Source organism: Callithrix jacchus, chromosome 1, assembly GCF_049354715.1.
Source record: "Callithrix jacchus isolate 240 chromosome 1, calJac240_pri, whole genome shotgun sequence".
Classification (NCBI taxonomy): domain Eukaryota; kingdom Metazoa; phylum Chordata; class Mammalia; order Primates; family Cebidae; genus Callithrix; species Callithrix jacchus.
This window is the reverse complement of record NC_133502.1, coordinates 179,126,894-179,154,395: the sequence shown is the minus strand read 5'-3', so window position 1 is coordinate 179,154,395 and position 27,502 is coordinate 179,126,894. Positions and strand designations below refer to the sequence as shown.

At 53.2% G+C, this 27,502-nt stretch overlaps 1 protein-coding gene across 3 annotated transcripts in view; it reads right to left on the bottom strand.

The window, feature by feature from the left end:
* ASS1 (argininosuccinate synthase 1) overlaps window positions 1-27,502 on the bottom strand; it is a 65,446-nt gene that overhangs the window by 24,525 nt on the left and 13,419 nt on the right. For 2 of the 3 annotated variants that reach the window (XM_009004213.4, XM_009004208.5), the window contains exons 5-9: window positions 19,644-19,832; window positions 13,764-13,820; window positions 10,596-10,670; window positions 5,516-5,586; window positions 4,858-4,888 (exon numbers count right to left, since the gene is read on the bottom strand). In XM_009004213.4, coding sequence (XP_009002461.1) covers window positions 4,858-4,888; window positions 5,516-5,586; window positions 10,596-10,670; window positions 13,764-13,820; window positions 19,644-19,832 — 423 coding nt within the window. The remainder of the gene's footprint in view (window positions 1-4,857; window positions 4,889-5,515; window positions 5,587-10,595; window positions 10,671-13,763; window positions 13,821-19,643; window positions 19,833-27,502) is intronic. The other variant, XM_054237105.2, reaches the window with a different exon arrangement.

The following is a 27,502-nucleotide window of genomic DNA, read 5'->3' as shown; positions in this document are numbered from 1 at the left end:
CGTGCTGCCTGGAACTCTCAAAATTCCCTCCCACCTTCAGAGGCCCTGGCTCCCCCAGGCTGCAGCCTGGACACTTACCACTGTGGGAACTGGGGACTCTTGGGCCTGACTGCTCAGGTCCCTCCCATGGCCATCCTGTGCCCGGGGCTCTTTTTTTTTTTTTTTGAGACGGAGTTTTGTGCTTGTTACCCAGGCTGGAGTGCAATGGCACAATCTCGGCTCACGGCAACCTCCACCTCCTGGGTTCAGGCAATTCTCCTGCCTCAGCCTCCTGAGTAGCTGGGATTACAGGCACGCGCCACCATGCCCAGCTAATTTTTTGTATATTTTTTAGTAGAGATGGGGTTTCACCATGTTGACCAGGATGGTCTCGATCTCCTGACCTTGTGATCCACCCGCCTTGGCCTCCCAAAGTGCTGGGATTACAGGCTTGAGCCACCGCACCCGGCCCCGGGGCTCTTGTTCACCTGCTGACATCTAGGAACTGCAATGTCATCTTTACTTTAAAAAACCTTTGCAGACATTCACCTGCCACTTCCCAATTGCAGGGTGAGTTCTCAGCAGCCCCATTTGGTAAGAAGGTCCAGCGCCCTTACCCTATCTATACATGGAATCGAGGCTGGGCGGGAGGGACTAGAGCTGCAACTGTGAGTTCCCTGCAGGCAGAGACCATGTGGGACTTGTTCCCTGGCACCCAGGACAGGAGCCCCATGAGGTCCTCACCGAATACACATTGGATTTCAGAGTGATGGGACATACCCATGCCAGGAGATGTCCTTGGTCTCCCCATCCTGCTCCTTCCAAATGCATGCACTCTCAGCCTCCACGTTGGGCTGAGGCTCCCTTAGGAAGTATGGCAGGAGAGAAAGTGACAAGCAACGCACTGAATACAGTTGAGAGTCCGGCCTAGTGTGGGTGGAGGTAGGAGAGAGCTGGGCTTGGGCGGGAACAGGGCCCTCGCACGGGCACCCTGGCTGGAGTTAAGCCCAGGCTCCGCATGTCTCAGGCTGCAGGGCCTTGGAGAAGCTGTTTTGCCTCCTCCAGCCTGTTTCCTCAACTGTAAAATGGGGAAAATGATACCTGCCCTTGACTATCTTACAACTGGACGTGAAAATACACAAGCAATCAGGGAAGGCCTGGAACAAACTGGAATGTGCTCTGAAGGTAGCGAGGGCAGCTGGAATTCGCTCATGGAATTACAGGCTCGGCCCAGGCTCCTCCTCCTCCTCCTGCGTAGGATGGGGCTAACTAAGTGCCCTAGAGACTCACCTGTGGTCACTTGCCTGTGGCTCTACGTTAGAGTGACCAAGCGCCCTGGTTTTAGCACTGAAAGTCCTTTGTCCTAAGAAACCTCTTAGTCCTGGGCCAACCGGGACAACTGATTCTTCTCAGCTCAGACAGGGACTGCGGTGGGTCCTCCACCCCCACCTCTAAGGTGCCATGTGACTCAGGGCCAACTGTATCCCTGCATCAGTGCCCATTCGTAGGGAGGGAACAAGAACCCAGAACTTTCCCTAAAGACAGACTCCAGGAGGTAGGAGGGGCCCTGAAGGCCCTCCAGCCAATGCCTCTATGGACCATAGGGAAAGCCGAGGCTGAGAGGTGGCTTCTCTAAACCATGCTTTGAAGCTAGATGTAGGGACTCTTTCAGCCACCTTACACCAGTTCCCAGCCGCTGTAGTAACCTCAGCTGAGGAACAGGGTGAGGCCTGTGGCTGGAGCCAGCCAGCATCACAGCCGCAGGCGGGCATCAGGGCTGGCCCACCGGGCCCTGCCAACTGGCACATTCCCTGGGCACAGACAGGTCCCAAGGCCCATCCTCAGCAAAAAGGTGAAATGAACTGGACTGGATCTTAAGGTGACTGCACAACTCCACAGCCCCATCACCATCTGCCTGGGATTCCCCCAAACCTGGGCTTCACTCCTACCAGGGTGCCGGCGCGAGGGCCCCGTTTCTGCCAAGCCCAGCTCTTTCACCTCCATCCGTGCTGGGCCGGACTGTCAACTCTATTCAGTGCCTTGCTTGTCACTTTCCCTCCCGCCACACTTCCCTACAGAGCCCCAGACGGAACTGAAGGCTGACAGAGCGTACATTTGGAAGGAGCAGGGATGGGGAGACCGGAGGACGGGGGTCTCCGTCTCCGCAGACTGCAGTGGAAGTCGGAGGCAGCTGTCCGGCGGGCACCTGACAGCGCCGATTACATAAAATAACTAAATAGAAATAAAATGACATTTGCTTTGCATTCCTCGGTGGCTGAAGTGACTGCCTTTTTACTCTCCCTCCTAAAAGCCCAGTTCAAATGACAAATAGTTTGTTGCTGAGTATCAATGCCATCTATTTATCCCTCCCAGCGGGAGGGCTCACTTCCAATGTCGTCTGTTGGGGGGAGGAGGGAAGAAAGTGAAGAAAAAGAGAGAGGGAGAGGGAGTCAGGTGGGGGGTAGGAGGAAAGGGCGAAAGAAAGCATGAAACAGGGCCCGGGAAGGAGAAATTGGGAGCAAATGGCCCATGAACTGAACCATGATGTAGAGGCATGATCGATGCTGAAAATGGTTTATTCACCCATCAGCCATGGCGGGCCGGCGACTGAATGAACTCTTTCACTGTGGGCCGTATGAAGTTAAAGCAAGTAAATTTCTATCTTTCTTCGCATTAGCTGCCTCATTGCCCTTCAATCAGCCCTCACGGAGGCAGAAAATGGCTCAGCCATCTGCCTTCAAGCCCTCCCTTCTGCAGGTCTCCCGGCTATTTTTTGGAGAGGGGGAGGGGCACGGGTTCCCCAAGCTCTGTCCCCCTGAGCTCATCCCAAGGGGGACAGGGATGCCACGTCCAGGGATGCAAGGGTGTGTCCTGGCGTCGAGCCCCACCCCCAGCACGAAGCCCTCGGGGAGTCTGCGTGGCTGTGGCAAACTCTCTTCCAGAGTGGCTGGACTCCGGGTGCCTGGGTGCCCGGGCCTCTCAGCAGGAATGATGTTTCCCCGTGACTCACACCCAGCTCAGCCCAGCCCAGCCCAGCCTTTCTTGAGAGGGGATGCTGAGAGGACCTTGGACCCTTCCACCCGTGAGAAGGGAGCTTGGGACCCCAGCTCCATCACTGAGGGCTTGCCCTGTGCCAGGCCAAGCGCTTTAGATACTCCAGGAGGGAGGTGCTGTGTTTTTCCAGTTTGGGAGAGGGGTACTGGAGGCTCAGAGAGGCTGGGTAACTTGCCCAAGGCGCACAGCAATAAGGAAGAAAGTTGGGGTTTAGGCTTGGCTTCCTGTCTCTGAGACCCAAGTGTGGGTGAGGTAGCAGGATCCTTAATCCAGATTCTCTTTAGCGCTGACTTCTCCATCCAATGCCCTGATGAGACGGGAGGCCCAGGAGGGGACAGGGCCGGCCATAGTAGCACAGTAATGTGCTCCAGGCCTGAGGGCCAAGGACCCTCCTGCACCATCAGACGGGTGATTTCCCTCTGGCCTTGCTCTGCTCTCTCAATCCTGAGGTCCTCTATTCTGGGGGGTCTCCTCTCCGCCCCCAAAGGCTGCTTGCAGAGGCCCAGGCTGCTTGGAGAATGGCCGGGAGTGGTTTCCCGACTTGCTTGGGGCCCACAGGCCTTCAAGGACACCCTGCCACTCTGCAGGCCCAGCCTCCCCGCCCCCCTTGGAGCTGACTGACTGGCTAATTAGGGTGGCTGGCCTGAGTGTTGTGGGGTCAGCAGAGCATGAACTAGAAAAACCTGTGACCAGCAGGCAGCAGCCACATGCAGGGGCCATCAGCCCCCAGGGGGCAAGGGTGCCGGCTCTCCTGAGTGACAGGTTTGGACAGGGAGGGGGCTGTGGGGGAACCACAGAGCTGGAGGGCACCAGGCCGTTCCCTTGCCTGAGCAGCTGGCACACCACACCAGGCCTCAGTCTCCTCACCCATAAAATGAGGATGCTCCCAGCCAGCGTCCTGGGAAGCTGAGCCAGGACAATGCCACCCCAGGCCTGCTCCCCAGACGTGGTGACTGCCATGTCATATTACAGCCAACACCGAGGCAGTGGTGAGAGCGACAGACGCCAGGGCCCTGGGGAATCCCAGGCAGGGTGCTCCCCAATTTCGCCAAACTTCCCAGGGCACCCTCCCCTCCAGCTGGCCTTCTTGGTTCCCCCCCAGGGGGGCCCAGCTGCACCCCCTCAACAGGCACACTTTCCCACCCCCAAACCAGCCTCCCCAGGGCGTGGCGCTGGGCCCAGGAAAGAGACACAGTCCCCAGGGACAAAGAGATTTTTCTCTTCCCATGATAGATTCAGCCCTGCCTCCCCCACCTCCCACCATGGGCAGGGGAATACACAAAGAAGTCCCCTACCCCCGGGAGAGAAACCCTAAACTTCAAAAAGAGCTCAGGGCCCAGCCCATCCCACCCGGGAGGCTTGGGATGGGATCAGGGTGGCCAGTGGTGGTGGGTGCGTAACACGGATCTGGACAAATGGGGCCTGGGGCTCTTGGCCATGCCCCCCCCCCCCAAACCAAGACTCCAGCAGCACAGCCTGGGAGCTCTGGGAGCTGGTGGGCACAGGCTGGGCCCTCCCCCAAGTGTCTCATCTGCCTAATTACTTCTTTATTGTCTCACAATCACACTCTCTATGCTGCCCTGAGATACTTCCTTCCCCTGTTCATCCCAGCGGCAATTAGAAGAGGAAGGGCGGGGGAGGTCTTCAAGTGCAGCCTAGGAGAGGGTGGATGGAGGAGGGCTGGTGGGGCGGGGGGCTGGGGAACACAGGCAGGGCTCGGCCCCCGTGAAATTTCAAATTAGGCTACAAATACATCAGACAGCATCGGCACGGAGCAGCCACCACCAAAGGTGGCCGGCTGGGAGATGGGGGTGAGGGGATTACCTTGGGGTTCTCCAGGATTCCGGCCTCGTAGCTGTGGAGGGGAGAGGAAAGATGGGGTCAGCAGGGGAGGGGCACGACATACCCCCACCCCCCAACACACACACCTCATTGTGCCCACAAGCCTGGTCTGCCTTGTAGTCTCTGCCAGAGCATCTGCTGCCAACCTGCCTGGAACATTCTGGGCCCACCAGTCGCCTGTGGAGCCGCAGGTTGTAAGGAAGAGCTGGGGCCTTACCCTCAGTCTTCTGGGGACTGCTCCAGGGCTCTGCACATGGTGGTGTGTGTGTATGTGGGGGACTCTGTCTCAAACACTCTTCCCTGTGCCCCATCTGGGCCTCTTCTCCATCCTTGAGGTTTTAACCTGGAATGCCACCTCCTCCAAGAAGCCCTCTTTGATACTCCTGATGAGGTCAGTTCCCTATGATCTATCTCCCCAATAACACTGAGCAAAAGTGCAATGAGGGCAGTGCATGAGCTGGGTGCTTCCACATCTTGAAAGCCTCTCGGCTCCCCAAGGGCAGGGACCACTGATGTGGGGAGTCAGCAGCACATACTGGTGCAGGGACCACGGGGGTGGCGGTCACCAGCAGGTCCTAGGGCAGCACATGGCTGTCCTTTGGAATGAGCCCAGGAGGACTGAGTGGAGGGTGGGCATCACCTGATATGCATGAGGTTCTCATCCATGCTCCACGGATTCTTGGGCGTGACCGGGATAGGAATCCCATGTTGCTGAGGAAAGAGACAACACAGGGCAGGGGTGAGGCGGCTGGAAGGAGACGTGAGGGCAGTCCCAGGGCCCCGCTTCTTCAGAGAGCCCCAAACTCTGGCCTCCATTCAGACAAGACCCCGGCTACCTCCTAGTGTCGGTCACCTCCCTGTGGGGACCCTATTGCTGGACATGCCCCAGAAAAACTGCAGGACCGTGTGTCTGAGATGCTGACCTTTCCTTCCAGAAGACTTTGGGTCTACACTTCAGGGACCCCTGAAGCCCTGAGCAAGTGGCCCAGGTCTTCCAGCACCAGCTCACCAGGCCGCCCCTGCAAGATCTGGGGCTGGTGTGAACCCTCTCCCACTGCGGACAAGGAAGTGAACCAGGGTGCCTGGCACCAGCTCCCATGTGGTGTGTCCTGTGGACCCAAGGACAGGCAGGACACAGGGAGAGGCAGGGAGAGCTGAAAGCTCACGGCCGGCACCTTCCGGGAGCACCCTTCCCCCAGCCGGGCGCGGTTCATTCTGCAGACCCGGCAGACTCCCCCGTCTCCACGGGACTCGGCTCTGGCTGTTTTCCTTTCCAAATGGTCCATTCTGTTGTTACAGGAAGACACCCACCTCTGCCCACCGATGTCCAGGCTAAAAAGGCTGCAGGTTACTCGTGGAAGGCCCACCTGACTCAGCCTTGAGGGGAGGAGGAAGATGAGGCTGGTTGCCCTGGTGACCTGCACCACACTTGCTGACACCCAGCTGGAATCCAGCACATGCACTGCAGCCTCTGCCTGCACTTGGACACCTGGCGCTGCTCCCTTGCCCCCACGCTTACTGGGCACAGAGTGCAGTGGCCCTTCAGAGCCAGCAAGAGTGGATGCTCTGCCTCTGAGCCCCTTCAGCTCCTTGGCCCCACTGGGTCCCCGTGGGAACCACAGGCAGCCCCCACCTGTGGAGAGGACTGCAGCCTAGGAGAGGCTCACACCCCCATCTCTCTCCTGATGGGGTTCACCCTACTTAAGCTCATTCCCAAGACCGTGAGATTCTAGAGGCTCCTCCAGGGAGCGGCTGCTTCCTCTGGGTTTGGGGTTTTCTAGAAAGCCAGGAGACTCACTTTAAAACAGGCTGTAAGGCTGGGTGTGGTGGCTCACACCTTTAATCCCAGCACTTTGGGAGACCAAGGTGGGTGGATCACTTGAGGTCAGGAGTTTGAGACCAGCCTGGCCAACATGGAGAAACCCTACTTCTACTAAAAATACAAAAATTAGTTAGGTATGGTGGTACATGCCTGTAGCCCCAGCTACTCAGGAGGCTGAAGCAGGAGAATCGCTGGAACTTGGGAGGCAGAGGTCGCAGTGAGCAGAAATAGTGCCACTGCCTTCCAGCCTGGGCAGCAGAGTGAGATTCCATCTCAAAAAAGAAAAGAAAAAATAACAGAGGGCCCCAAACAACCTAAGTGTTTTTTTTTAAGGACATTTCAGGGCTACAGCCTAAGTTATGTAGGTTATCTCATCAACAGTTACCATATTAGGCCGGGCGCAGTGGCGCACGCCTGTAATCCCTGCACTCTGGGAGGCCTAGATAGGCAGATCACGAGGAAATCAAGACCATCCTAGCCAACTTGGTGAAACCCCGTCTCTACTAAAAATACAAAAATTTGCTGGGCGTGGTGGCAGGCGCCTGCAATCCCAGCTACTCAGGAGGCTGAGGCAGGAGGATGGTTTGAACGCAGGAGGCGGAGCTAAGACCGCGCCACTGCACTCCGGCCTGGGCGATAGAGTGAGACTCCATCTCAAACAAACAAACAAAAGTTACCGTATTAGAAATGAAGACAAAATTCAAAAAAACAAAAACCAGCTCAGGATATACTCTAGAATTCGAGGACTCTTCAGTCCACACTCTCGCCCTGTGCCTTAGCCAGGCATGGGCACCCAGACCTTGTACAAGGCCAGGCTGGAACCTCCAGCAGAGATGTGCCAGTGGCCTGCTGGACTCCGTCCTTGCTCCTCACTCAGCTCAGCGGCTGGGTGCTAAGAGAAACAGCCGGCCAGCCTCCATGGAGCCTGTTTTTGGGGGGAGGTGTGGAAACACCCTTGCCTCCCTTCTCAGAGAGCCTCCCTCCAGGAGCAGGGCAAGGATAAAGGGCCAGTGACAGCGATCATTCCGAGACCAGAGAGATTTGTGTTTCCCGGGTTCTCTCTGTCCTGATGTGCCTCCCACACACTCATTGTAACTGAGGAGAGAAAACAAAACGATCTCCAATACGTACACAACGTGAGACCATCCTGTTTCTAGCACCTACCTTGTAGTCTAGCTTAAAAAATAATAATTATAGCCGGGCGTGGTGGCTCACGCCTGTAATCCAAGCACTTTGGAGGCCAAGGTGGGCGGATCACCTGAGGTCAGGAGTTCAAGAACAGCCTGACCAACATGGGGAAACCCCGTCTTTAAAAAATAAAAATATAAATAAATAAATAAATAAAAATAATAATGATAGCCAGGCAGGACAGCATAGCAAGACCCTGTCTCTACCAAAAAAAAAAAAAAAAAAAACCATTAAAAATTAGCACAGGCGTGGTGGCTCACACCTGAAATCTCGGCATTTTGGGAGTCTGAAGTGGGTGGATCACGAGGTCAGGAGATAGAGATCACCCTGGCCAACATGGTGAAACCCTGTCTCTACTAAAAATACAAAAAATTAGCTGGGTATGGTGGCAGGCACCTGTAGCCCCAGCTACTCGGGAGGCTGAGGCAGGAGAATCACTTAAACCCCAGAGGCGAAGGTTGCAGTGAGCAGAGATTGCGCCACTGCACTCCAGCCTAGTGGCAGAGGGAAACTCCATCTCAAAACAAAACAAAAATGAAACAAATAAAAATAAAAGCCAAAGCTGGGTGCAGTGGCTCACACCTGCAATTCCAGTACTTTGGGAGGCCAAGGAGGGTGGATTACTTGAGTCCAGGAGTTCAAGACCAGCCTGGGCAACATGGTGAGACCCTGTCTCTAAAAAAATAAATAAAAATAGAAAAAACAGGCTGGGCATGGTGGCTCACGCCTATAATCCCAGCACTTTGGGAGGCCAAGGTGGGTGGATCACAAGGTCAAGAGATCGAGACCATCCTGGTCAACAAGGTGAAACCCTGTCTCTACTAAAAACACAAAAATTAGCTGGGCATGGTGGTATGCGCCTGTAGTCCCAGCTACCTGGGAGGCTGAGGCAGGAGAATTGCTTGAACCCAGAAGGTGGATGTTGCGGTGAGCCGACATCATGTCATTGCGCTCCAGTCTGGGTAACAATAGCAAAACTCCATCTCAAAAAAAAAAAAAAAAATAGAAAAAACAAAAATGAGCCAGATGTACTAGTGCATGTTTATAGTGCCAGCTACTCGGGAGGCTGAGGCAGGAGGATCAGATGAGCCCAGGAGGTGGAGGCTGCAGTGAGCTAGGATTGTGCCACTGCACTGCAGCCTGGGCGACAGAGTGAGACACTGTCTCTAAAAAGTATTTTTATATTGTGGTGACAATGACAAGGGTGGGGTGGTTCTGAGTGTTTTTCCATTGGACGATGGGCTGGGAGAGAATGGCACGGGAAGCAAAGCCATGTATTTTATGAGTCCTCTGGCACCTTTGGCCTTGGCTACCTACGGGTCTTGAGAGCAGAGATTCTCAAAGCCCCATTGATTTTTGTCTCCTCCATAGGAATTTTGAAGGAGGCCCCAACCCTGCTCAGTCATTCTGATCAGTTCCTGGGTGCAGAAACAGCCTCTGCCTCCTTCTAGAACATGCTCAGATTCCCCACAATCATTTCTGATGAAACCCACCTCCAGGAGAGGGTGGGTGGCCAAGGGGCCACATTCATCTTTCCCTGGGAAAGTTTACCTGCTCAAAAGCTTATCTGGGATGGACGCTGAGCTCAGTACCTTCTCCCCAAAACCTGAGAAGGACGGCCAGCAGCACTCCCGGGACTCATCTCTGCTAAAAAACCAGAGGCCGCTTTTGTCTGGGGACTTCATGGAAAGGAAGGGCGTTGTATGGGTCAGCCCTGCCCTTCTCTATCCCGGACTCGAGGCCTGAGGTGGGCTCCAATTCATTATTCTTAAAGATGAAACGCGCTTCATATTCTCTATCAAGGAGCCGAGGGGAGAAACCTCACCAACCCAGCTCCCTTAATAGCTCTGCTATTTGACAATTTGTTTGGCAACATATGGGCTTGCTCTTGTAAACTCCCCTCTTAATAATAAAACAACAGATGGCAGAGGTGGTCTTCCCTCCCAGCACTCCAGGTCTTAATGGGATGCTGGCGGCGGGGGCAGGGCTGCGTCCCTGCCGCGTCCCCTACCACGCGACACCTTGGCTGCAGCGAGAGCTCACAGAGACTGCTATTTAAAAACGCGAGCAATTTTCTGGTGTGTGCACTGAGTTGCTTTTCCCCGGCCTGATTGATTGAGGCTGTTTGTCAAGGGCTGCCACTGAGTCACTAAAAAGAAAGGTGCCCTGGGGAGCGGCTCAGGATCTTGATGCAAAACTTCTAATATGTTTTATTGCAACTTGTACTTCAAAAAAAAGGGCTGGTGGCACAATAGGCTTTGTCTGCGACTGTCCCTTGGAGTGCCTTACCTGTTCCCAGGAAAGCACTAGGGACAATGAGTATCAGGGAATTGGGGTGCTGAGAACAGCTCCTGATCACATCCCCCAGCCGGCCACCCCCACTCACCACACACACACCTTGGAGGTGGCAAGCAGGGCTCTGGCCTCCGCCTCCCAGGGAGAGTGAGCCCTGTGTCCTCTGGCTCAGTGGACTGGGAAATGGCCTCAGAAAGGCTCCGCCCTGGCAACGGGCCTGGCAGATGACCACACCTCTGAGGGGTCGGCCCAGGGGACAGAGGCCACGTGTGCAGGCAGCTGGGCTGGAAGTTCAGTCCCCCAGCACATGGGATCAGTCCTGGCCCGGCTACTGGCTCAGACAGCCCCAGAAGGCTGTGCCCAGGGAGGGGGGCGGTAGGCAAAGGCTGGGGGTGCTGGGGAGATGCGGCTGTACCTTTGCGTATTCCATCAGGTCGTTGCGGCCCTTGAACCGGTTGTAGAACTCAGGCATCCTCCAGGGAGCAATGACCTGGACAGGGACAGGGAGCAATGACCTGGACAGGGACAGGGAGCAATGACCTGGACAAGGACAGGGGACAATGACCTGGACAGGGACAGGGAGCAATGACCTGGACAGGGACAGGGGACAATGACCTGGACAGGGACAGGGAGCAATGACCTGGACAAGGCAAGGGCTGAGAACCAGGAGCGCCGAGATGCAGCCTTCCCCTGGCCCACAAGCTGCAGTGCTGGCCTCTCCTGGGAGGGGCACATGGGGGTCTCTGGCATGTCCCCAGAGAGGATGCTGTCACGGAGGGTGGGCAGGGAGCCCCATAAAGTAGGGGAGGACACGAACCCCCACACCGGGGCCGTCTGGACAGAGCCTGCACTCCATGACAGAATGGGGCTGTGTCAGGGGGAGAAGGGGGGTCCATGTTTCCTGGGCCTCAGTCTCCCCAGCGGAGACCTGAGAGTTTGAACTAGCCAGGGCTCAGGGTCCTGGCCGGTGCCTTCAGCCACAGGGCCACCTCCATGACCCAGGGAGAGTCCACAGAGCTACGCCGCCGGCCTGGCCCCACATGGAGTCGGGGGCCCAGAGAGGCATAGGCTGCCCCCGACCCCCTGCCACTTCTCTGGGTGTGGAAGGGAAAGGAATGGGGAAGACTCTGAGCCTGGTTGAGGGACCAAGCTCATTGTACTTGAGCCCCTCGGCCTGAGCTGCGTAAAGGAGCAGCCCACTCAGCCCTGGGGTTCACCAGGCCCCTGCCTCTGAGCAGGACTCGGGGGCATGTGTGTGGGTTGTTGGGCTGATGGTGGTGCAGGGTGATGGAAGGGGCCCACCACTTCCGCAGCCCTGAGATGTACAATGAGCAGCTCTGGGGCTGGGCGAGGTGACTCAAGCCTGTGATCCCAATACTTTGGGGAAAGACTGAGGCAGGTGGATCACGAGGTCAGGAGATCGAGACCAGCCTGACCAACACAGTGAAACCTGTCTCCACTAAAAATACAAACATTAGCTGGGCGTGGTGGCACGCGCCTGTACTCCCAGCTACTCGGGAGGCTGAGGCAGAATGGCCTAAACCTGGGAAGCAGAGGTTGCAGTAAGCCAAGATCGTGCCACTGCACTCCAGCCTGGGTGACAGAGTGAGACTTGTCTCACACAAATAAACACAAAAATCAATGAGCAGCCCTGGGAAGACCACAGCCCATCCCGGCTCCTGGAGCAGCACGGCCCTGCCCCAGCCCATCCTAGTGCCTGGGCCTGGCCTCTCAAAGGCCTGGAAACTAACTGGCCCCTTGACCCCCAAGCTGCTGTGGGAACCGAGGGAGGGCCCTGTGTGGTGGTGGCCTCACCGGCAGCAAGTCCACAAGCAGCTACTGTCCCCACCACTCTGCTGCCTGGCGTTTGGGGTCAAAGCAGATCATTAGAGCTCCTTACGGCTCACCTCCAGGCCACACAACCCAAGCAGCTGCAGCTAGTTAAAGGGACGGGGGAAGAGCTTCCTCTTAGAAGAACAAATGGAGGCTGGGCGCGGCGGCTCACGCCTATAATCCCAGCACTTTGGGAGGCCGAGGCGGGTGGATCACGAGGTCAAGAGATCAAGACCATCCTGGTCAACAAGGTGAAACCCCGTCTCTACTAAAAAATACAAAAATTAGCTGGGCATGGTGGTGCGCGCCTGTAGTCCCAGCTACTTGGGAGGCTGAGGCAGGAGAATTGCTTGAACCCAGAAGGCGGAGGTTGTGGTGAGCTGAGATCGTGCCATTGCACTCCAGTCTGGGTAACAACTCCGTCTCAAAAAAAAAAACTCTTCTAGGGCTTTGACCCAAAGTGACCTCAAAAGAGCTCAGCCTCCGCCTCTACTGCCCACAGGTGGCCATGAATCTCGGGCGGCCACGAGCCACGGGCGGCCATTCAGAGCACCTGAAATGCAGCCAGCTGGCGAGACGTGCCCGCATCCGGCACATTCTGGGTTTTGAAGACTCGCACAGGAAAAAAAAAGAATGTAAACATCTCATTAATTTCTTTACATTAATTACATGACGAATGATATTTTGGATACACGGGGTTGGGTAAAACATGTTATTAAAATGGTGTCACTTGTTTCGTTTTGCTGTTTTAAATACGGCTACTAGAGTCGGGCACGGTGGTTCATACCGGTGATCCCAGCACTTAGGGAGGCCGAGGCGGGTGGATCACTTGAGGCCAAGAGTTCGAGACCAGCCCAACCAACATGGTGAAACCCCATCTCTACTAAAAATACAAAAATTAGCTGGGGGTGGTAGCGCATGGCACATGCCTATAGTCCCAGCTACTCGGGAGGCTGAGGCCCGGAGAATCGCTTGAAAGGTTACAGTGACATTGCGCCACTGCACTCCAGCCTGGCGACAGGGCGAGTCTCAAAAAAAACCAAAACAAACTGGGCAGCTTGCCACGGCGGTGTGCATCAAACTCCCACTGCCCAGCCCTGGCCTGCACCCTGCACAAGGTGCTCTGGGAGCTGAGCAGTGCCCAGTAGGTACTGGATGAAGATGAGTGAGCAAGTGAAGGAATGAACACAGTCATTCATTCACTCACTGACACCGGCCAGGTCCAGGGTCACGCTGGAGGGGTGGGGATGGCTGTAACAGGCTGGGCAGTACCCACAGGTGCCCTCCTGCCTGGGTGACATGCTGTAGGCCAGGGTGGTTGATGTCCTGAGATTGTGGTGATTCCCACTCTGGGAAAGGGTCGGAGATGCCGGGGCCAGGCACAGGCATAGCTGGGGGCTCTGACCGGGGCTAGGAGGACTCCGAGCAGCAACCACATCCCAGCACCACCCCTGCCCGCAGCTGGGGAATGCCAGGGAAGTGGCTGAAGAGCAGCAGGGACTGTCTGTCCCATGCCCCAGCCCCTGGACAGCACCTCCAGGAAAAATGAATGGTGTGGGAGAATGTGTGCGCCTGGAGCTGGCCCTGGTGAAGGGAGCCAGCAGGCTCCCTCCTCCACCGGAGGGCACCCCTGCCATGGAGAAGATTCTGCAGCACACTCTTGCCTGTCCTGTGGAATCTCCCAGAAGCCTGCACCCTCCTCCCCACCAGGGTTGTCAGTGCTCCCGCTAAGGGGAGAGCCACATCCTACCTTTATCTGGGGGGCCAGCGAATAGCAGGTGAGCTCAAACCGAACCTGATCGTTCCCCTGCAATGCAGAACAGAGGACCGTCAGAGCCACGGGGTGGGGTTCTGGAGTCTGCAGGCAGAAGTGGGGACAAGAACAGCTCGCGGCAGAGACAGAGCTGGCCAGAGCGTGTGGACATGTGGGGTCCTGCAGCGTGGCTTGAGTATGTGTGGGCCTGTGGCAGGAGGGAGGTGTGCATGTCTGGGGACACAGCAGAGTATAGGAGGGCACACATGTCACGTGGGTGGGTGCAGGACACGTCTGTCCCCTTGGGGCTGGAGGCCCAGCTGCTGCCAAGACCTGGGAAGCCAGGCCCTGTTCCTGCACCCCCCAGCTGCCTACACTATCGTCTCTTCCTCAAGGCTCCCATGTTTCTGTCCCTGCCCTGCCCCAAATCAGCTCACTTCAGGGCTGGGGCACCAGGGTGCTGATTCCCCCACACCGATACATTTGGGAACCCTGTCACCTCTCTGAGCCTCAGTTTCCCCATCTCTGCAATGGTTGGTTTCAGGGAGGAGGTTTCTGCTGGTTTTTTCCCAGAGAGGGAAATGGACCAGTTGAAGGGCACGAAGACGGGGCAGGCCCAGGTTCCCAGCACCACAGCCACCCACTCGGGCAGGTCGCCTTGCCTGCATCTTCTGCTGGCAAATGGAGACACCCTAACACCCCGCTGAGCTGTGAACAACCCTGACACAGCTGGGACCACAGTCCACACTGATGCCAAGGAGAGGAGGAGGAGGAGAAAGTGGCTGGGGTCAGCGCAGGCATCCGCCAGCCCCGCTCAGTCCCCGGAGAGAAAATGGCTGCCTGCATCTCCTGCTTCCCCACGGGCTCATGGCCCAGAGGAGACGTATGCGCTGTGGAAATGACAGAGGGGCCTTTCGCCTACTGTGAAAACTGCATGGGCGCAGCCAGGCAGCCACGGGAATTACATGCTATTTTCCAGGCTCCAGTCAGGCGGCACCAACTCTCTGTAGAGCCGGGAGCCATGTGTGTAGTGCAGGCCTAGCTGACCTCACTCACCGTCCACGCAGCCTCTTTAGTGAGCACCTACTCTGTGCTGTCACTCAGACAGCCCCCAGGGCCCCAGGACCTGTTTAGCCCAGTTTTATGGATGAGGAAAGTGAAGCTCAGAGAGGCGCAGCCACTTGCTCAGGGCCACACAGCAAACACGCTCGGTCTAATAGTTCACTCAGGCGGTGGAGCATAATGAACTCACTGAATCCCTCCAGCAGCCCCAGGAGGCAGGTTCTGTCAGCCCCCATCTTACGGATGGGGACGCTGAGGTGGGGGCGGTCACATTTGCCTGCGGGCCGTAGGTCCGCCCGTTCCTGGAGGAACTAAAATGAAGCCTGGTTTTAGACCTAAGGCGGGTCTGAAGTTGCTCAGCCAGCTATTCCCCCCGCCACAGCTTCAAGTTTCCACAACACAAAGGCGGCTTGTGCCTCGCCAGCCAGCCAGGCTCGGCCCCTCCAGACGCTGCTGTGGGGACCCCCATCTGTTCAGGAGCCAGAGATCCTTGAAGACGCCAAACAAACGCCTCCTTGGTTCAAACTCTGCCCTCGTCTCAGGCAAGTGCCAAGGAGGCCACCACAAGACCCTACCCCCAGGGCAGCTCCCGGTGCTTCCCAGGACAAGGGGACAGTAACGTCTCTCACACACGAAGTGTCTGCATGCTATTTGTGCACACGTGTAAATATGTGTGTAAACACGGGGCCGCTGGGCCTGGGGGGGCCGGGGTCTCCCATCTGCCCTGGGGCAGCCACACAGATGGTGCCATTTACAAAACTCCTGCTCCCCTGCTAGAGTCTCAGAATCAGATTTCCAGGCCTTCTTCTAAAATTCGGGGGAGACAGGAGCCCCGCAAGGGCCACCCAGCTTCTGAGCAACTCTCTGGGTGGGCAGGGGTGGGGCTGGCCACAGGGGATGGGACAGGAGAGGGCGGCTCAGTTTCTGCACCAGGTGCTGTCTGGCAGGTGCTGGGAGGGAGGCTGCCTCAGCCTCTGCCTCCAGGCTGGGCTCAGGCCGTTCCTGCTGCCTGGATGCCCTTCCCCCGCAATCCCAGGCCAATGTGTGCTCCCCTCACCATTTCCCTGTCACCTTCCCTGAGCCCAAAGACCTGAGGGCTTCCGCCTGGCCATCCCATGATGGTGCCTGGGGTGGTGCTGGGTGGATACCCACTGGGTCAGTGGGATACTCGTGGGTTGGAGGTGCTCAGGGGTAAATGCCTCAAAGCTGGACCAGCACCTCCAAGCCCTTGGATTCCCACCCCCCACCAGCCTTCCTGGATCCCCACTCTCACCTCCAGTTCTCGGAAATTCTCTCCAGAGGCTGCTGGAGACTTCCTGAGTACTGTCAGGGGAACTGAGGCACAGAAGTGTGCCTTGCCTGTCAACCCCAGGAAAGAGGGCCGTGCCAGGTAGCACCTGCTCCCATTGTCCGTCCCTCTCGGGTGCCCTTGAGTGTGAATGCAGGGGCGCTCCCAATCCGGAGTGGCCACAGCATTACCTGGGTCGGGGGACGTTCACAGAACCACGCCCTGCAGGGCCAGGATGGGGATCAGAGGGGCCCGGTGGTACTGCCGCCTCCTCCCACCTCCGCCGGCCGATACGGCCTCAAACTCAGGCCTCTGGCGCCCTCTGGTGGCCGCATGGAGCGGTGCACATGGCTGCGGGCGGCTATTCCAGGCCACATGTGGGCTGACCTGGGTTGGGAGTCTCGGCCTGAACCCAGGAACTACCCGAGGCAGAGCAGACTCACCCACACACCCACCCATGCACTTCACCAGCCCTGAATGCGGCCCTACTGAACCTTAATGGTACACAAAGACCTCAGGGCAGGACCCCTCCCAGAATTCTGATCCACTGCCCCAGGCTTGTATTTTTTTTTTTGAGACAGAGTCTTGCTCTGTCTCCCAGGCTGGAGGGCAGTGGCGTGATCTTGGCTCACTGCAACCTTGCCTCCAGGTTCAAAGATTCTCCTACCTCAGCCTCCCAAGTAGCTGGGATGACAAGCATGTGCCACCATACCTGGCTAATTTTTGTATTTTTTGTAGAGATGGGGTTTCACCATGTTGGTCAGGCTGGTCTTCAACTCCTGATCTCGTGATCTGCCTGCCTTGGCCTCCCAAAGTGCTGGGATTACAGAGGTGAGACACTGCGCCCGGCTGGGAGCTTTTTTCTATAGAGCATACATCCCACACTATATGCTGTCAATGGGGCTTCCTACGCCCCCAGAACCAGTCTGGTAATGTCACAATCAGGACTCTTCCTTCTTGCATATGTGCCAGGCCAATGCCAAGCTCTTGATTGGAACCAGCTCCCACTTGTCCCTAACCACCCATGACCTGGGTTCTATTTTCACTCCCATTTTGCAGACAAGGAAGCTGAAACTCAGGAGTTAAAGTCACACGAGATGGAAGCTGCAGAGCCAGGATGTGTGCACAGCCATGCAGGTCCCCATCCCACATCTGGAACCTCTGTGTTCTCCCTCCTGTGCCCTCCTCCTCTGCCCCAAGCTTCGCATGGATGGCAGCACACACATGACCCTGCCCAACGGCCCAGGCCCGCCCCACCCTCCTTGCCTGGTTTCCTGTCTTCATCATCCCATTACCCACAGCTGGAGTGACAGGGAAAACCAAGGCCGCAGTCTGTGTGAGAAGCTTTCTGCAGCCTCTTCCCCAACATCCCGCGGGGGAGTCACTGGCCACCCCCATCCAACCTGAGACCCCCTTCTGCTCCCTCATTGAATGCCCTCAGGATGAAGTCAAATCTCCCAGCAGGGCCTCCGCCCAGTCCTGGCCCTACTGCCTCCTCCAGGGCAATAGCTCCCACTCCAGAACCCCAGACTGACTGTCCTTCAGGGCCTCTTCACTCTCAGCCTTTGCACAGGCTGTTCTCTATGCCTGGTACACGCTTCCACACCATTATTCACTCCTCTAGACTCGTCCTCAGCCCCTGCCTGCTGCCCCTGCAGCTCCCTGGCACAGACACCCCCTTCCTCAGCACACATCCACCTGCTCTTCTATTGCTAGGACATAGGATCTCATGAGGCCAAGAAAGTCAGCACTGCGCCCGTGCCAGCAAGCGTCCAACTTCCAGCAGATACCCAGTGCAAGCCTGCTGAACCAGTGCTCCAGTGAAGAAATGACATGACTGGTGCCATCCTGGTGGGTGGCTGTCTGCTCACGTCGTGTCTCCACCATCATCATCTTAGCTGCGTGTGTCCCAGGACCTGTTCCCACCATTGGCACCCTGGCACCCTGACCAGCCCGGGGCAGGCGAGGCAGTGAGCTCCTGTCACTGGGGAGGTTCCAAGCCTTCTGACTGTGGGGCTGGGAAACAGTCAATTCCTGTACCAGGCTCTTGGCTCAGTGTGGTGTCCCCTGGCTGTAGGTGCTCAAGACTCAAGTCTTTATAAAAACATCGCTGACAGTTGCCAGCAGTGTAAGGAATCTGGTTTCTTGAGGACTGCCTTCCAAAGAGCAGCACGCAGGGGGCTTCCTGTCTTGCACCCCATGGGGACCCCGAAGTCTGCACTGGGACACACGGCCCAGAGGGAAGGGGTGTGGACGGGTTGATTTGTGTCCCCGCAACATGACAGGTTCAAGTCCAAACTCCAGGCCCTCTGAATGTGGCCTTGTGTGGTCTTGACAGAAGTGACCAGGTGAAGGCCAGGCGCGGTGGCTCACGCCTGTAATCCCAGCACTTTGAATGGCCGAGGCTGGTGGATCATTTGAGATCAGGAGTTTGAGTCCAGCCTGGCCAACATGGTGAAACTCTGTCTCTACTAAAAATACAACAATTAGCCGGGCGTGGTGGCAGGTGCCTGTAATCCCAGCTACTCAGGAGGCTGCGGCAGGAGAATTGCTTGAACTGGGGAGACAGAGGTTGTAGTCAGCTGAGATCAAGCCACTGCACTCCAGCCTGGGCCACAGAGCTCTTGTCTCAAAAAAAGAAGTAACCAAGTTAAGATGAGGTCATTGTGGGGCCCTAATCCAAGAGTGGGGTCCCATGGCAAGTGGGAAGGTGAACAGAGGGAAGAAGGAGCGAAGACACGGGGAAGACCGCATGGGAAGACGGAGGATGGGAGGACGGGAGGGCAGGAGTGCAGGAAGACAGGACGATGGGAGGGAGGGCAGGAGGAGACAGGAGGGTGGGAGGGCGAGAAGACAGAGGAGGGGAGGACGGGAGGGCGGGAGGGATGCGGCCGCACGCTAAGGGATGCCAGAGGCCACTGGAAGCTGGAGAGAAGCCTGAGCCGGGAGACCTCCCAGTGCCTTCAGAGGCTGTGTGGCCCTGCCCATGCCTGCACTATAGACCTCAGGCCTCCAGAACCTCGAGGTGGAACAGTTGTAGGTTCTAAGCCACCAGTGTGAGACATTTTGTTACCCCAGCCCTGGGAAACAGACAGGGCATGACCCCCATCTTACAAAAGAAGAAACAGGTTCAGGAAGCGGGGAAGGGCCCCAGCTGAGAACACCTGGTGAGCCAGCAGCTGAGCTTGGCTTTGAACCCCACTCTGACAACTTGGGGTTCCCAATACTTTCCTGTGTGTCCCTCGGGGACTCATGCTGTGACCTTGGCCAGCGACAGTGTTCCCAGGCCTCAGCAGCAAGTCTGCCAAGTGCGGTGACATCGTTCACACAGCAAAGGGTGCAGGTGAGGACACAGAATGGGCTTCAGGCCCCATGGTGCATGGAGCACAGGGCAAGCTGTTACCCGCTTACTGGGGTCTAAACCAAGCAGCCGCCTCCACCAAGTCTGTCTGATGAGGGATGCTCATCTCCTTCCCATGCTCCTCCACCTCCATCTCCCTCTGCCCGGCCCTTCCTAGGTACCTCACCTTTCCTGTGGCACCGTGGGACACATACTTGGCCCCCTCTCGCTGAGCGATTTCCACTTGTTTGCGGGCAATGCAGGGCCTGGCGAGAGAGGTGCCCAGGAGGTAGCGGTCCTCATACAGTGCACTGGACTGGATGGCTGGCCAGATGAACTCCTCCACAAATTCCCTGCTGACATCCTCAATGAACACCTACGGGAAAAGAAACCCAGAGGAAGAAGTCGGCAAGGACAGGGACCAGCTGGCATACAAATCCCCAGGGGCCTCAGCTAGCTGAGACCTACAGGGGGCCACCCAGACTGTCGCCAGTGCTTCTGCATCTGTAGTAGGCATCATTCATCAATCCCAGCACACTGTTACTCTCCCTCCTGCACTCATGGCAGACATTGCTAATCAATGGTGGTGGTTTTTTTTTTTTTTTCTTGGAGTGGGAGTCTCACTCTGTTGCCCAGGCTGGAGCACAGTGGCAGTCTCAGCTCACTTCAACATCCGCCTCCCAGGTTCAAGCAAGTCTCCTGCCTCAGCCTCCCTAATAGCTGGGATTATAGGCGTGTGCCACCACACCTGTCTGATTTTTGTATTTTTTTTTTGGTAGAGATGGGGTTTCACCATGTTGGCCAGGCTGATCTTGAACTCCTGACCTCATGATCTGCCTCCCAAAGTGCTGGGAATACAGGCACGAGCCACTGCGCCTGGCCAGTTTTTATTTCTAATGCAATAAATATAAACAGATGTAATCCACAAAAGCTCTTTAAGGCCTTCAATAGTTTTTTTGCGGGGGGGGCAGAATCTTGCTCTGTCACCGAGACTGGAATGCAGAGGTGCGATCTCAGCTCACTGCAACCTCCGCCTCCCGGGTTCCAGCGATTCTCCTGCCTCAGCCTCCCGAGTAGCTGGGATTACAGGCATGTGCCAACACATCTGGCTAATTCTGAATTTAGTAGAGACAGGGTTTACTTCATGTTGGTCAGGCTGGTCTCAAACTCCCAACCTCAGGTGATCTGCCTGCCTTAGCCTCCCAAAGTGCTAAGGCATGAGCTGGGATTACAGGCATGAGCCACTGCACCCAGCTGACCTTCAATAATTTTTAAGAGTTGATAAATTCTTGGTATTGCTTTTGCAACTTCCTGTGTATCTATAATTATTTTGGAAAAAAAAAAATTTTTTAAATATGAAATAAACATCTCCCTCTTCCTCCTGCTCCAGACATGTCACACATGCCTGCTTCCCCCAGGCTTCCTGTATAGCCTGCAGAACCATGAGCCAATTAAACCTGTTTTCTTTATAATAATTACACAGTTTCAGGTATTTCTTTACAGAAGTGTGAGAATGGACTAATATAGAGGTTGAGGCTTCAGTCAGCTGTGATTGTGTCACTGCACTCCAGCCTGGGCAACAGAGCAAGACCCTATCTCAAAAAAATAAGAAAAGAAAAGGGATTGCAGCAGTCACTGAGGGCTAGAGGAAAACGTCACTGAATGACTACAAGAAGCAAAACTCCGGTCTTGGATCCAAGATGGCTGATCGCTAACATCTCGGGATTGCAGCTCCCAGTGAAAGCACAGAGAACAAGAGGATGCCACACATTCAGACAAATTTTTGTTACTCATGGACCAGAAGATTCCCAGTGGAGGAGCCCCACAGGTTGCCAGCACGACTCTTGTGCTGGTGCAGCGGTTTTGCCAGCACCTCGGCGCAGCAGCTCTTGGTGCAGAGTAAACGGGACTGGTTCCCCTTCTCACTGACGTTTGGAGCTCTGGGAAGGCAGAGTCACCTATTACGGACTCAAGAAGGAAGCCAGACTGGAGATTCCCGGGCAGAAAAGCACCATCAGTCTTAACGCTGCTGTTTTGGCCAGCGCAGTGGGTTGCTCATATTTCGGCCCTGGGAATTAACAACTTGGACATCCACTCAGAGACCTAATTTGAAAGTTGGTAATTACAAAGATGACAGGTGGATAAATTTACAATGATGGGAAGAAACCAGCGTAAAAAGGCTGAGAATACTCAAAATCAGAATGCCTCTCCCTCTAAAGACGATCACAGTTCCTCATCAACAAGGGAACAAGGCTTGATGGAGAATGAGTGCATTCCATTAACAGAATCAGGCTTCAGAAGGTGGATAATAAGAAACTTCTGAGGAGGATTCAAGATGGCGCGGTAAGAACAACTCAGGATTGCAGCTCTCAGTGAACGCGCAGAGGGTGAGTCAAAGCCGCATTTCCAGACAGATCTTTGTTGCCCACAGAACAGGGAAATTCCCAGGTGTAGGAGAGACACGGGACACCAGTGCAGCTGTTTTGGCTGGTGCGGCGGCTTCGGCCGGCGCTGCAGTGCAGTGGCACTCCACAACACTCTGCACAAAACGCACTGGTCCGGGTGCCCTGTTAAATCGGCAATCTGAGATTTGGGAGGGCAGATTAGCATATCCATCTGATTAAACAGGACTTGGACAGTGAGCCAGACCAGGAGATTCCTGGGAAGCGGCATTTGAGCCAGCACAGTGGGTCGCTGCACGGGAAATCACACAGATCCCAGTGCCCTAACAGCAGGCGACTGAAACACCTGGGAGAGAGTCAACTGTTCAACTTAAAAAAAAAAGGCGCTCTGAGGCAGGGAGCCAGGTGAGCAGGCTCAGTGGGTTTCACCCCCACAGGGACAAACAAAATGGTGATTTGAAACACTCCGGGTGGAGAGTTTCATTGTGGGCACAGCTGAATCCAGGATGGTGCAGCTCGGTGGGGGAGGGGCGTCCGCCATTACCGAGGCAATCCGCCCCTACTGAGGTAGGCTCCCATTGCTGACGCAGCCTGCCGTTGCCAAAGCAATCCGCCATAACAGAGAGACTCTGCTGCAGGGTGGAGCCTGTGGCAGCGGGGTGGAGACCACGGCTGCAGGACAGAGCCTCGGCAGGCAAATAGTGACTAGACTGCCTCCTAGCTGGGCAGAACAGTGCAACGGACACTCATAAAGAAAGCCCCAACTCCCCGAGACAGAGCATCTGAGGAAAAAAAGGGGTTTTATGAGTTCTCCTGCAGCAGACTTAAACGTAGCAGCCTAACAGCCCTGAATGAACAACAGAGCTCACAGCTCAGCACTTGAGCTCCTATAAAGTACAGACTGTCTCCACAAGCAGCTCCCTGACCCCTGTATATCCAAAGAGTCACCTCAAAAAGGACTGATCAGACTGACATATGGCGGGCATCATTCTGGGACAAAGATAGCAGAAGAAGAAACTGGTAGCATCCCTCACTGTTCTGCAGCTGCTACAGGTGTACCCCAGACAAGCAGGGCCTGGAGTGGACCTCAGCAGTCGTACAGCAGAGGGGCTAGACTGGTAGAAGGAAAACCAAGTAACAGAAATACTTCATCATCAACAATCTGGGCGTATACTCAGAGACCCAATCGAAAAGTCAGCAACTACTCAGACGACAGGTGGATAAATCCACAAAGATGGGAAGAAACCAGCGCCAAAAGGAGGAAAACACCTGAAACCAGAACACCTCGCCTCCTACAAAGGACCAAAACTCCTCACCAGCAAGGGAACAAAGCTGGATGGAGAATGACTGTGACGAAATGATGGAATTAGACTTCAGAAGGTGGGTAATGAGAAACTTCTGTGAGCTAAAAGATCATGTTTTAAATCAATGCAAAGAAACTAAGAACCTTGAAAAAATATTTGAAAAAAGATTTGAGGAAATGATAACAAGAATGGATAACTTAGAGAGGAATATGAATGAATTGAAGGAGCTGAAAAACAACACAAGAACTTCATGAAGCATGCACAAGTTTCAACAGCCTAATTGACCAAGCAGAAGAAAGAATATCAGAAGTCGAGGATCAACTCAATGAAATAAAATGAGAAACCAAGATTAGAGAAAAAAACGCAAAAAGGAATGAACAAAGTCTCCAAGAAATGTGGGACTATGTGAAGAGACCTAACCTACGTTTGATAGGTGTACCAGAATGTGACAGAGAATGAATCCAAGCTGAAAAATACTCTTCAGGATATTATCCAGGAAAATTTCCCCAACATAGCAAGGCAGGCCAACACTCAAATCCAGGAAATACAGAGAACACCACAAAGATATTCCGCAAGAAGAGCAACCCCAAGGCACATAATCGTCAGATTCACCAGGGTTGAAATAAAGGAGAAAATACTAAGGGCAGCCAGAGAGAAAGGTCGGGTCACGCACAAAGGGAAGCCCATCAGACTCACAGCAGATCTCTCGGCAGAAACTCTACAAGCCAGAAGAGCGTGGGGGCCAATATTCAACATCCTTAAAGAAAACAACTTTCAACCCAGAATTTCATATCCAGCCAAACTGAGCTTCATAAGTGAAGGAAAAATAAAATCCTTTGCGAACAAGCAAGTACTCAGAGATTTTGTCACCACCAGGCCTGCTTTACAAGAGCTCCTGAAAGAGGCACTACACATAGAAAGGAACAACCAGTACCAGCCATTCCAAAAACACACTAAATGCTAAAAAGCATCAACAAAATGAAGAATCTACATCAACTAACAGACAAAACAGCCAGCTAGCATCAAAATGGCAGTATCAAATTCACACGTAACAATATTAACCCTAAATGTAAATGGGCTAAATGCACCAATCAAAAGACACAGACTGGCAAATTGGATAAAAAACCAAAACCCATCAGTGTGCTGTATCCAGGAAACCCATCTCACATGCAAGGATACACAAAGGCTCAAAATAAAGGGATGGAGGAAGATTTACCAAGCAAATGGAGAGCAAAAAAAAAGCAGGAGTTGCAATTCTCATCTCTGATAAAATAGACTTTAAAGCAACAAAGATCAAAAGAGACAAAGAAGGACATTACATAATGGTAAAAGGATCGATACAAGAAGAAGAGCTAACGATCCTAAATATATATGGACCCAATACAGGAGCACCCAGATATATAAGGCAAGTTCTTAATGACTTAAAAAGAGACTTAGACTCCCACACAATAATAGTGGGAGACGTTAACACTCCACTGTCAATATTAGACAGATCAACCAGACAGAAAATTGACAAGGATATCCAGGGCTTGAACTCAGACCTGGAACAAGCAAACCTGATAGACATTTACAGAACTCTCCACCCCAAATCCACAGAATATACATTCTTCTCAGCACCACATCACACCTACTCTAAAATTGACCACATAATTGGAAGTAAAGCATTCCTCAGCAAATGCAAAACAACTGAAATCATAACAAACAGTCTCTCAGACCATAGTGCAATCAAGTTAGAACTCAGAATTCAGAAACTAAGCCAGAACCGCACAGCTTCATGGAAACTGAACTGGCTCTTGAATCTTGACTGGATAAACAATGAAATGAAAGCAGAAATAAAGAAGTTATTAGAAACCAACGAGAATGAAGACACAACATGCCAGAATCTCTGGGACACATTTAAAGCAGTCTCTAGAGGAAAATATATAGCAATAAGTGCCCACATGAGAAGAGTGGAGAGATCCAAAATTGACACCCTATCATCAAAATTGAAAGAGCTAGAGGAGCAAGATCAAAAAAACTCAAAACCTAGCAGAAGACAAGAAACAACTAAGATCAGAGCTGAACTGAAGGAGATAGAGACATGAAAAGATCAACAAAATAGACAGACCACTAGCCAGACTGATAAAAAAGAAGAGAGAACAACCAAATAGATGCAATAAAAAACAATAAAGGGGAAATCACCACAGATTGCACAGAAATTCAAACCATCATCAGAGAATATTACAAACAACTCTATGCACATAAACCGGTAAACCTGGAAGAAATAGATAAATTCCTGGACACCTGTGTCCTCCCAAGCCTAAACCAGGAGGAAGCCAAAACTATGAATAGACCAATAACAAGGTCTGAAGTCGAGGCAGCAATTAAGAGCCTACCACACAAAAAAGTCCAGGTCCAGATGGGTTCACAGCCGAATTCTACCAGACACACAAAGAGGAGCTGGTACCATTCCTTCTGAAACTATTCCAAATAATCCAAAAAGAGGGAATCCTTCCCAAATCATTTTATGAGACCAACATCATCCTGTTACCAAAACCCAGCAGAGACCCAAGAAGAAAAGAAAACTTCAGGCCAATATCCATGATGAACACAGATGCAAAAATCTTCAATAAAATACTGGCAAGCCGATTGCAATAGCACATCAAAAAACTTATCCATCATGATTAAGTAGGATTCATCCCAGGGATGCAAGGCTGGTTCAACATACGCAAGTCTATAAACATAATTCACCACATAAACAGAACCAAAACCAAAAACCACATGATTATCTCAATTGATGCAGAGAAGACCTTTGACAAAATTCAACAGCCCTTTATGCTAAAAACCCTCAATAAACTCGGTATTGATGGAACGTATCTCAAAGTAAAAGCTATTTACAACAAACCAACAGCAATATCATACTGAATGGGCAAAAACTGGAAGCATTCCCTTTGAAATCTGGCACTAGACAAGGATGCCCTCTCTCACCGCTCCTATTCAATATAGTACTGGAAGTTCTAGCCAGAGCAATCAGGCAAGAAAAAGAAATAAAGGGTATTCAAATAGGAAAGGTGGAAGCCAAATTGTCTCTATTTGCAGATGACATGATGGTATACCTAGAAGACCCCATTGCCTCAGCCCAAAAACTCCTGAAACTGATAAGCAACTTCAGCAAAGTCTCAGGATATAAAAATCAATGTGCAAAAATCACAAGCATTCCTATACACCAATAAGAGACTTAAAGAGAGCCAAATCAAGAATGAACTGCCATTCACAATTACTACAAAAAGAATAAAATACCTTGGAATACAACTCACAAGGAACGTAAGGGACCTCTTCAAGGAAAACTACAAACCACTGTTCAACGAAATAAGAGAGGACACAAACAGATGGAGAAACATTTCATGTTCACGGTTAGGAAGAATTAATATCATGAAAATGGCTATACTGCCCAAAGTAATTTATAGAATCAATGCTATCCCCATCAAGCTACCCTTGACTTTCTTCAAAGAACTGGAAAAAAACACCATGAACTTCATATGGAACCAAAAGAGAGCCCGCATAGCCAAGTCAATTCTAAGTAAAAAGAACACAGCGGGGGGCATCACACTACCGGATTTCAAACTATACTACAAGGCTACAGTAATCAAAACAGCATGGCACTGGTACCAAAACAGATATATAGACCAATGGAACAAAACAGAGGCATCGGAGGCAACACAACATATCTACAACCATACAATCTTTGATAAACCTGACAAAAACAAGCAATGGGGAAAGGATTCCCTGTTTAATAAATGGTGTTGGGAAAACTGGCTAGCCATGTGCAGAAAGCAGAAACTGGACCCCTTCCTGACACCTTACATTAAAATTAACTCCAGATGGATTAAAGACTTAAACATAAGACCTGGCACCATAAAAACCCTAGAAGAAAATCTAGGCAAAACCATTCAGGACATAGGAGTAGGCAAGGACTTCATGACCAAAACACCAAAAGCATTGGCAACAAAAGCCAAAATAGACAAATGGGACCTAATCAAACTCCACAGCTTCTGCACAGCAAAAGAAACAGTCACTAGAGTGAATCAGCAACCAACAGAACGGGAAAAAAATTTTGCAGTTTACCCATCTGACAAAGGGCTGATATCCAGAATTTACAAAGAACTAAAACAGATTTACAGGAAAAAACAAACAAACCCATTCAAAAATGGGCAAAGGATATGAACAGACACTTTACAAAAGAAGACATACATGAGGCCAACAAACATATGAAAAAATGCTCATCATCACTGGTCATTAGAGAGATACAAATCAAAACCACACTGAGATTCCATCTCATGCCAATTAGAATGGCGATCATT